Here is an 11,343-nt window from a genome sequence, read left to right on the forward strand (position 1 = left end):
ATATATATACTAAAATTATATATTACCTGTTCCTCGCGCATCTTGCAGAAGAGCGTTTGTTTCTGCGTCTCATCTAATTCCGCGAGGATCTCCGGGTCCACCCACATGTCGCGCAGAATCTGCTGCAACATGGCGACTGACCTGACAAACAAAATTATATATAAAATAAAATAAAATTATATGATATTAAATCTATGCTGTTTGATAGTAGAATAGTTAACTAAACGTGTTTGTATATGTGTGATTTAAATAAATGCTTATGTTATTTACTCCGTACATACTCGTACATTTTAATACAAATAACTCGTAATTATCCCTTAAAAGGTAACAATAACTTTATATCGTAAATATAACGTAGTTATATTCATTACAAATAAATAATTATTGGCTATACAACAACGTAACGACAGTAACCCCGAGGGGTAGGTAGAGACCATGGATCTCCAATTGGTTCCATCATGACATACATTCTCGAGTATTGGATAATTCTTATTGTCATGTTTAAAATAAAATTATCTATACTTCTATACTGTTATAATAAAGCGTAAACACACACTTCTTTGTTGCTTAAGATGTTAGCAATTACAGCATATTTTTAAGTATTTTTTTTTACTCTAAAGCCCTACACTAGCGTCACGCTTTAGGCCATATTTTTTAACGTCTTAAACTTAGAGGGTATATATTTTGGATAAAAACCCTAATGTGGGAAAGAGACCATAAGTTGCTGCCCACATCAAGGAAGCAAGGTTGTCATCATGTTATGTTATTTTGACATTTGTAACTGAAAATTTAACAAATGTAAACAATAAAATAAAATTTTCATAATTCCATGCGGATGAAGTCGCACGGGAACAGCTAGTATGCGAATAAAAACCAATATATTTCTAAAGGTTCTACATAATTGTAAAAAAAACGTACTCGTACAAAAAACGAGAAAATAGACTACATTACTTCCACATCCTGTGTTCGACCGTATGTAATTAACTAGAGATTAACTTTTAGTTCCGCATAAGTGTACAAGAGGTTAACCTTGTAGTCATTTTGCTCAGCGATTCAGCTATCGTTTTTCTACGTCAAATGCCTTCAATATATGTAAACCAGGTTTTTTTCTCATTTAATTAAAATATGTAGTAACTAGCTTTCGCCCGCGATTCCGTCCTTATGGAATTTAAAAAAAAAAGTGAGTAGCCTATGTGTTCTTCAGCATCACAACCAAATTTCATCGAAATACGTTCAGCCGTTAAGGATACAAAATGTAACAAACATCCATCCATCTAAGCTATCGCATTTATAACATTCTAGCTTTCGCCCGCGACTCCGTCCACATGGAATAAAAAAAACGAAAACGAGTAGCCTATGTGTTCTTCCAGGCAATCCAAACCAAAACCAAACTTCATCGAAATCCGTTCAGCCGTTAAGCAACAAACTTTAACAAACATCCATAATACTTGTATGATGTTTTTTTGTATCTTCGTTCCTCAAAAAACGCATGGGATTTTAAACTGTTTTAAAATTCCCGTATTTCAAATGAACCGTCTGTTGTCAACATCCGTATATGAGGGCATACTGTACACCACAGGGTGTTTGTAACAATATTATCTTAGAACGGATAACGTATAAACAACAATTCTTCACGTGTTTGTAATGAAATTGTTTATATTCAGAACCAGACATCATGGTCAAAGGCTTACAAAGACTATACATTTACAAACGTCATCTCTTCCTTATCCTATTCCCGTAGGGTTCCCGCGATTAGTTTTTGTCCTCCATATAACAACCATCCGTCATCTCACTCATCACCCCCTTCATCATGTCACCTTTCACACAATCCATCCATCTCTTTCTAGGTCTACCTCTACCGGTGAGCCATACTAATAACTTTCTTCTTGTCACATGTGATTCATCTTCCCCTCATAACATGCCTACAAACGTAATATATGTTTTTATGTATCCAGTGCGTTTACACACCTTACAGGGTGTTTCATTTGAATACATGGTATGGTATGGTATAGTTCTCAGAAAGTGCCACACAATAGGTTCTTCGAAATGCCTACAAAGCCGTGCGCAGGCGCATTATTAATAATTCATTACAGCCCCGGTTTGGACTTGTTTCGTCTTGCAAAGCTACCGTTTAAAAAGTTAAACAATATAGAATTGTAGAAAAAAAAATATCGTATGCTTACGTCAGGTGTTAAGAACATCAATGTATTGTTATAACAAAAAGTATATATACTATTATGAAGAGGAAAGATTTGTATTTTATGATTTTTGTATGTTTTGAAATAACTCAAAAACTACAGGGCCGATTTCAAAAATTCTTTTATCGTTAAATGCTACGTTATCTGAGTAATACAGGGTATCTATTTTTTAATTCCACGTAGACAAAGTCACAAGCAACAGCTAGTATTTAACATATACACATCTTACACGTGCAAGTTATATAAAAAGATTTTAAAACCAATTTCCACTACAAATACTGCATAGAAACATGTTGCGTACCGGAGATCTAATGATAGTTTTCTTTCCACACTTTTTGTACAAAAATTAGAAAGGGAAGTGTACTTGACAGGGTATGGGATGCATAGGTGTAAGGGGTATATTCTCTTTCTGCGCGTCCCTTCCTCTGTTGATGAAAGGTAACGCATCTGTAATTACTAATTACGGATGTCTATGGGCAATCACTTCGCTATTTTACCAAAATCTGTGGCTCCTTTGCCCAAAAATTGTAGGAGAATGTATGAGGACTTTGTTAAGAAGTTCCGCAGTGTAAACACAGCTTAAAACATATTTAGAAACGTTCATTTGTTAATGCAAGAACATGATTGCTGTAATATTAATATAGCTTAATGTATGTAATTGTGATTCATTATGTTTGAAGCAATCATTACCATACGTACACTTCAAAGGATTTCACATATAGACAAAAAGTAGCATCGTTGGTACAATGGTTTAACTAATCTATGAGTTCTAGGTTCTCTTTTCCGTCTATCTCCATAGTGCTTTTCGATTTTCCTGTGATATCTACCGTTAAGAAGAAAATTAGTACCGTACTGTAGTATTGGCGCAACACTAGCTTGTCGGTATAAACGTCACGTCCCTAGCTGACAGCTGTCAATGTCATTGGAATATTCGGGCGCATTCATGACGAGTTCTCTAGTGGAGTGTTTGAATTAATATAGCTTTTCACAATTATATTAATTGTTTAAAATACAAAGTCAAAACCGCACTACCCTAACATTTTTAAGGAATAATCCCCACAATATTGTAGAGTATAATGGGCGTGTACCACGAAACTCATCATCATCCTACTTATCCTACTACCGTAAGGTCGGCGCAATAGGTTTTTGTCCTCTGCATTACTGTATGATACGTCATCTCAGTCATCACTCCCTTCCTCCTCATCCTCTTTCTAGGTCTACCTCTACCGGTGTAACTAACAGAATTATAAAACCACTTCAAGACAACAAAATCATAAATGTTACAGGCACAGCTGTACCATAGAGTAGTTGCTTTATAAAAGGACAGCCACAGAGCAGTACAGTCAGCAGAACAAGCGTACGAGGCCGTCAGACAAAGGAGAATCGTGACTAAACGTAGCACCACTCTATAATAGCTAAGGCGTATAGTTTAAAAGTGAAGGTGACTTGAAATACCGACTGGATAGGACAGGTTTAGCTTGACTTAGGGCTGACTAAAAAACTTTTAGCTAAGAAAAGACTCTAGAATATCGTATATTTTAAACTCAAATTAAATTTTTTTAACACATTACTAACATAAATCAATTAAATTATGATTCATCAAATATTTCATAGACAATTAAAAGTATTACATATTACTTACAGTTACTTTGAAATTTACACAGAAAATAGCATTTATCGAAATAAAAAACAATGTAGGAATTGCAAAATTGTGACTTACGACAGTTTACATAGGAGCCATTGGAACGACGCCAACTTTATAAAAACCTTACTCAGTACCCTTTTGGTAGGGTTCTCTGGAATAAGTGTTTTCACAAGTCAAATTTTATTTTAATTGAAATAAGTTGAATTTCGTATGAAAAATAAATGCACAAAATTATACAATTATACAAAAATAATTTAGTATTTAATGTGGCAACCCTATAATCGTGCTTTAACATTGCAAGAGTATATACACTTATGTTTAGTATTCAAGTTGTAAAATCTCATGAGAAAATTGTCCATTTCGTTTACATTCAGGGTCGTGCTACCAAAAGCAGAGCAAGTTAAGACACAGTTCTAGACATATCTAGAACAGTAATACAACCAGTAAGACAACCTATACTGTTATAAAGAGGTAAGATTTGTATTTTTGTATGTATTGAAATAACTTAAAAACTACTGGGCCTATATTAAAAATTCCTTCACCAATAAAAAGCTACATTATCAGTGAGTAACATAGGATATATTTTTATGCATGACAACGAAGTCGCGAGCAACAGCAAATGATTCAATAAAGTTAGCATTTAATATACGAATTATTGTCTTTAACTGAGAACGACGCTATAAAGAATATATGTTATAGAGAACAAAGTACCGAAGTCAAACAAATTAGGCGTTATAACGAATTTGTACTTATACTTTCAAATAGTTCTTTGAAAGAATAAGCACGATTGCCCTTGACTCTCGCACCCACGCCCACAGAGTAATTAATATCAACAGTAGATCAATTCGAAACAAAGACATATGTGATTTAATGACACAGACTGTCTCTAACACTCAAAGAATATGTATGTGGTTTTTGTTTAATTATTTTAATAGGTTGGCATTTTTTGACATAGATATCATTTAATTTTTTTTTATATATTCTATTTGAATTATTTAGCCATTCTTAATCTCATTAATATCTAAGGTTTGGATGGATGGATGTTTGTTAGGGTGTAGCCTAAACTACTGAACGGATCTAGATAAAATTTTGCACATATAGAACTCTGTCTAATTACTTAGTTTCTTTAATTCCGCGTGGACGGAGTCACGGGTTAAATCTAGTAATTCAATGATTATCCGTTTACACTCTACCGCATAAGTACTATTTAATATTATTAATAACTCGTAACACGACCTTACATTATTACAACACAATGAACGTTTCTCTTGTAATATCAATATTTTTAAACACAAGGACTACACAGAGATCAACTTTAACAAAGCATTGAACGTAAACTATGTCTTGAGTCATGTAACTTGTACTTAAACGAGCTGACGCACTGAGAGTCGTTTAATTGTCCTAAGTAGCCCTTTAGTACTTTATGTACTCTCTCTTACTCTCTGTGCGTCGACCTAACTCTATGCAATTTTTAAATCTATTCAGTCGTTTTTTTTGTTACAAAAACACACATTGAGGTATGTTCTAAATTCAACTTGATTAGAATGGCGGTCGTCTTTTGTCCGACTTTAGGTCGAAACTTTGCACAGATTCAAAAAAAGAATTGCGTGACGTAAATAAAAATCGTTTTCGTATTTGCATGCATATGATAAACATATAATTATTTACCTAATTCTGATATAAATCATTTGTATGGGTTGAAAATTACAATAGATACGAAAACCTCCTTTCGATAGTAATATTTCAAATGTACAATCGGGGATATCCGCCGTATTTATTAACCACACACTTTGTTACATACGCGTCAAATTAGTTATTATTGTTCTACGTCGTCGACTCAAAGCATTCAAATGATTAGATTTTAAAGTGGTACACCGCCAGATGCCCTGACAGTACACCTGTAAACTATGAAAGTGGGAAAACTTTTTTTAAAACGAATTTAGGCTAGATGTATTCTCTCTGGCCAGATCGACATGATTATTTGAAATGCACTACACGAATGACTGAGTTACCTAAACAATGACCTTGTGTGTGCCTTGACCGAGATTAGAGTCGAGTGAAAAGATCCGTGCAACACCTCGATTGTACCTTTCTCTAAAAGTGTGTGCCGTACGGTGTATTCTACGAAAATAACAGTTTTTGGTTACGAATTCAAATTAAAAGAATCATTTAAAAAAAATTTCTTTAGCATGTTGACAAGTTGCTGGTAAATTGAAAGGAATTGTATGTGATTTTAAAAATTTTAATATAATTGTAACTGGCGATATTAACTGTAACACTCCACTAGATAACTGGACAGGAATGCGCGCAAATATCCAATCCTTCTAATGACATTGACAGCTGTCAGAGATGTGACGTTTATTCCAATAATCTAGTGTTGCGCCAATTCCACAGCTCGGTACTTTTTCTTCTTAACAATACTAACAATTAGTCAAATAGTCTGGCAGTTTAGGTAATACCTTTGCCCTATTTCTACAACAAAGAGGCGCGCTGTCAGTGACAAATTTGGCGGGAGACAAAGCGCGCACGAAAGTGGGTTAGCAAGCGCAACGAATTAGAGGTTATATGCGATGTCACAGTTCGTAAACAATTTCTCACAACTTTCTTAAAACTTTAAGTACGTTAAAACACTACTTATATTTTTAACCTCAAAAATACACTCAATTGCATTCCAGACAAGATAAAGATAAGAAAAATAATTCGAAATGGGAAATCCTTTAAAACTATGTAAGATATATTTATAATTTAAGGAAAGATTTGTATTTCTGTAAGTAATGAAATAGCTCAAAAACTACTAGGCCTATGTCAACTATTCTTTCACCATTAAAAAGCTACGGTATCACTAAGTAACATAGGTCATATTTTTTTTTTAATTTCACTGCTACAAAGTCACTAGCAACAGGCTAGTTATTTATAAAATATAATTTATAAAATACAGCAAATGTAAATTAGAAAAAACATACAACAACAATAACACAGAGTATTAGTATATTTTTCTACTTCCCGAACATTTCTATGGCTGCTCTCCAAATTTTAATTTTACACAATATTTCATTAAGACTGAAAGAAGCTGAGAATGTAACAATCCAAACAAAAGCAATGTTATTATAACATCTTCATATTTTTATTCTCTTATTTTTATATATAATACATTTCACATGATTTTCTTAAAAAAAAAACAAAATAAAACATATTATATAAAAAAATAGTAAGTCCACCGGCTGCGGAATCCGATGACTCAAGCAACCAGTGGTCAGGGCTGCAGAGACAGGAACCTCCTCACTAGTCGTGCGGTTTCTAAAATAACCGCCTTTTGAATCGGGCCCTTAATCCAACTGTCTAGCGAGAGCTTCTTGAGATGTTGGTCGAAGCTCTTCGCTATCAGCCCGTGTGCCGAAACGACTATCGGAATAATGGTAGTCGATTTCATACGCCACATGGCGGTAATCTTGTGAGCCAAACCAAATATTTTAATAGCTTTTCGGCTTTCACGAGATTCTCGTCATGTGGGATAGTTACATCTTCACTATTTATTATAACTATTATTAAATTATACAATCTTCTAACAATCAAATTACATCACACTATTATTATGTATTAAGAATCAAACATTTTGTTTCGAGTTCCTTTTCCCATTGCCTTAGATCACAGATACAAAATAAACACAACGTATAACTTGAGCACGCGGTAATGCTCGCGCGGAATTAATAAAAAATGTTAAATGTTTACTTCCATACTATGTTAATTAACAGCTCTATGTATCAATTTTTATAATTTATTTGATATTTGACGATTGTTAAATATGTAATGACTTTTAATTTGCAACAAAACGAAAATAATTTAAGTGTTCGAAATACGCTTTCTAAAAAAAGATCTTACATTTATAAAAAAAGAAAGTAAAAATATTCTCATGACAAATTACAAAGTGCCAGTTACATAACGCATATAAAACTGCACTTACAAAGGAAACCATTAAATGTCAAAATTAAGAACAAAAGCCAATTTAACTTTTTATTACTAAATTATATAACGAGAATCGCTTCTCTCTCTCTCTCTTCTATTCCTATGTCCCCGAAGTGGGGCAGAGGGCGTCCACAGTACGCCGCCAGCTCGCTCTGTCTTGGGCTCTGCGTTGTATCTCGGACCATGACAGCCCGAATCGATTACAACAATTGACAACGAGAATCGCTTGGGTTGCCAGAAATAAATTAGGACGCCATTTTTTTTGTCTTCATTATTTCATAAGCCAAATACTAACTTGATTAGAATTTACACATTTATTGCAGTATAAGGCTTTTTTTCTTCATACTTTTATCGATGTCTGAATTTATAATATTAGTAAGATAAGTTTCAGTAAAAAAAAATACAGCCTGGCAACCCTCACAACAGTCAAAACGACCGTTTAAAATCCCATATTGTCAATCAAGACACGTAAAAGCACCTAAACGTGTCCCTGTTTCCACAACTAGGTCAATGAACTCTACCGAATGCTTGCAATAAAATTTACAAATGCAGAAAGCATATAAATGGATGGATACTGTCCAAGAATACATTTCCGAGTTCAAATGTACCTTAAACTAAAAAACAAATAATCCGATATTTTATACTTTTAGCTGAGCCTTCTCCTTTTGGCCAAGACTCGATTTTTTTTATTTCATTATGTTCTGTAAATTTGGTTTTTTGTGATTTTTTAGTCAATAAATAGAGTTTTAATTTATTTGCTTTATTCCATTTATTTATATTTAATCTGAGACATTTGATTTTTAAAATCATAATCACATTAAAAAGAAATAAAGCGTATTCAAGTAACTGAAAACAAAACCATTTAGTAAATCGCTTCCAATTCGATAATTGATTCGCATGACCATCATAATTTGGCATATCTGGAACTAACAAGTACTATGAAATGAACCTTGGCCTGTTTACTCTAAACGATGGTATGCCTTCAATATTTTTTTTTTTATAACATAAGGTGGCAAACGAGCAAGCGGCCACCTGAATCCGCCAAAATGGCGAAGCGACCGCTGCCCATAGGCATCCGCGATCGCAGATGCGTTGCCTACCCTTATCCGACGGAGGAGGAGACGCACATAAAGAGGACATTTCCTCTTCCTATGCATCTCCTCTACCGTCAAATCCACTTCCCCTTCCCATCCTCTCCTTATAAGAAAAGGGTGGTAAAGAGAAAGGGACTTAAATTAGGCCTCCGGCACCACACTCATCAGACGAAACACGGAATTTCTTCCATTTCACGTCTGTCTTCTGTGTGGTCGTGGTATTACACCGGGCGTGCCGGCCCATTCGTGCTAAGATGTTAAAGCGGGCACTACCACTGTTGAATATGAATATGAATCTCCTTATGGAATAGTTACCTCCCCCCTCTCCCACCACAATTAAAACAAATGATGACGAATACAGAATATCTTTAGCGGCAAATCACTATTGAAGCCTTGAGATCACTGTGAAAACTTACTAACTTAAACTTACTTTATATGACACTTACGGCCTGTCTCACCATATTGTAAATTGTCTGACAACAATCGAACGTATAAAATATGTGATGGATTTTGTTCCCTTATCTGAGAGTCGCATTATTTTTAAGCTATCTGAACCTCTATCAGCCAGTGGCGGGACAGGCCCTTAAGGTAATATTCGATAACCCAACTCTGTAATCTATACTAATTAAAAATGCGTAAGTTTAGATGGATGGATGTTTGTTAGAGTTTGTAGCCTAACCAGCTGAACGGATCTCGATGAAATTTGGTATAGATGTAAAGTATAGTCTGAAAGAACACTTATGCTTCTCATTTTTAATACCACGCGGACGGAGTCGCAGGCAAAAGCTAGTACAGCTACAGTAAGTAGTAATACATCGTTTATAAATAAAATATTATGTACTGTTCTACATATAGAGAAAACTAGGATATAAAGCATACAGACAATGGATCAAATATGAATAACATAGAAAAAAAACAATCCGTTCCAACCTGATAAATACGGAACGATTTTATGGTCTCATAAACTATAAAAGACTGTACTTAAATCAATAACGGCATTAAATTCAGTGCTTTGTTAAGTAAAAATAGCCTCTTACTTGAATATTCAACAAGAACATCCTATTTAAAATTGGCATCAAATTCAGTAACAATTGTATTTTTAGACCAGCAATTATAACGAAATCTGACAATTCCAACATCCATACATATACTAATATTATACAGAGGAAAGATTAGTATTTTTATATGTATTGAAATAACTCAAAAACTTCTAGGCCGGTAATTTATCTATGAGTAACATAGCCCATATATTTTTAATTCACACGGGTGAAGTCGCGCGCTACAGCTAGTTCCAAGCACGCACCGAGTATTCTTATCACCGGAAAAGCTGACAAGGGAATAATTGTCGTCATCGCCCGCATTTTATAAATGCAGTTATTTTTATTACAACACAGGTTAACTACCGCAACAGTAGTTATCAAACTGTAGGAATTGCGAAAACGCGAGCACTAAACGACTCGGTCAATGAACCCGATTGCAGGTCCAATCAAATATAGTTCAGGGGTAGGAAACCACTGGCCCGCAACATACTTGAGCACATTACTGATCACAAAATTATAATGAATTACGAAAAAAAGTACGGAATGTATGCATTAATCATTACTTATAAAGAGGAAAGATTTGTATTTTTGAATTTTCGTATATATTGAAATAACTCGAAAACTAATGGACCGATTTTAACAATTTCTTCACTATTAAAAAGCTACGTTATGAGTAACGTAAGCTATATTTTTTTAGTTTCATAATTTCACACGGACAAAGTCGCGAGAAACAGCTAGTGTATAATAACAATAATGGTTGATATACTTTATTCCAAGCAAACGCTTGCTAAATTCTAAGTTATTTGCTGCAGCTAACATTTAGTTACTCAATACCTAGGCAATACACAATATTTTACTCTACTGTACTTTGAAATTTAATATTTTCAAACTTAGCGATATTCCAATAATGTTTACAACAAATTCCTTACAAATTTTCCCACAGATGTAAACGAGAATAGTACGAGATAGTCAGATCAATCGGTCACTGAGTTGCAGTTTCTAGGCTGGCGACTGGCCTGGCATCTAAATCGTTACGGAATTGTGTCACCGCGTGAGACCCACATGTTACTATTGATGGCTGAGTTATTTTTAAAGTTGATCTAATTAAAAAAAGCTTGCTTAAATATCAGCATTTACAAGCCTGTATATAAATATGCAGTTCTGCACGCGCGCACCCAGCGTACGGACGTTCTTAATATCAATATTGCTCTTTACTTAGTTAAAAATGGTGCAATGCAAAAAGTGTAAATTGTTCCTCTCTTTAACGAAAGATGACGTGATTAAGTGCAAGGGTTTATGTGACTCTGTTTATCACAAAAAATGTGTATCGAAGGAGTTCCAAAGAACCCAGCTGTGTGAAGTGTGCCTCCAACAAATGTCCAGTATACAGGCACCTAAAATAA

The 11,343-nt window shown here is 34.4% G+C and overlaps 1 protein-coding gene across 2 annotated transcripts in view; it reads right to left on the reverse strand.

Moving 5' to 3' along the window:
* LOC106110923 (SH2 domain-containing protein 4B-like) overlaps nucleotides 1-11,343 on the reverse strand; it is a 40,144-nt gene that overhangs the window by 10,129 nt on the left and 18,672 nt on the right. Inside the window, exon 2 of one of the 2 annotated variants that reach the window (XM_013292881.1) lies at nucleotides 27-141. In XM_013292881.1, coding sequence (XP_013148335.1) covers nucleotides 27-131 — 105 coding nt within the window. In that variant the 5' untranslated portion in view covers nucleotides 132-141. The remainder of the gene's footprint in view (nucleotides 1-26; nucleotides 142-11,343) is intronic. The other variant, XM_013292882.1, reaches the window with a different exon arrangement.

The sequence above is a fragment of the Papilio polytes genome, unplaced genomic scaffold (assembly GCF_000836215.1).
Source record: "Papilio polytes unplaced genomic scaffold, Ppol_1.0 DF824191.1, whole genome shotgun sequence".
In the NCBI taxonomy this organism is placed as follows: Eukaryota; Metazoa; Arthropoda; class Insecta; order Lepidoptera; family Papilionidae; genus Papilio; species Papilio polytes.